This window comes from Penaeus monodon, chromosome 25, assembly GCF_015228065.2.
Source record: "Penaeus monodon isolate SGIC_2016 chromosome 25, NSTDA_Pmon_1, whole genome shotgun sequence".
Classification (NCBI taxonomy): Eukaryota; Metazoa; Arthropoda; class Malacostraca; order Decapoda; family Penaeidae; genus Penaeus; species Penaeus monodon.
In genome coordinates, this window is record NC_051410.1 from 38999819 (window position 1) to 39000041 (window position 223).

Below are 223 nucleotides of genomic sequence, written 5' to 3' on the forward strand. Positions count from 1 at the left end.
CCTAAAATCAGAAAAAAAAGTATGAAGAAACATACTGTTCTGGGCTTTGACTCCTTCATGGAGGCTAAAGTATTGGACACATATGAGGCCAATCCACACAGTGAGGCGACTGAAGTGATGATCTGCTCATAGCGTCGTTCATGTGTTCCAGTCCAATAATGTGCTCCCACGATCCATGGGACAATCTAAAAAACAAAAGACAAAGATGAATAACTGATGTGTG

General features: G+C 41.3%; 1 protein-coding gene across 1 annotated transcript in view; it reads right to left on the reverse strand.

Moving 5' to 3' along the window:
• LOC119589242 (ADP-ribosylation factor-like protein 6-interacting protein 1) overlaps positions 1-223 on the reverse strand; it is a 13924-nt gene that overhangs the window by 7710 nt on the left and 5991 nt on the right. Inside the window, exon 4 of the mRNA XM_037937854.1 lies at positions 36-185. Within this exon, the coding sequence (XP_037793782.1) occupies positions 36-185 (150 nt within the window). The remainder of the gene's footprint in view (positions 1-35; positions 186-223) is intronic.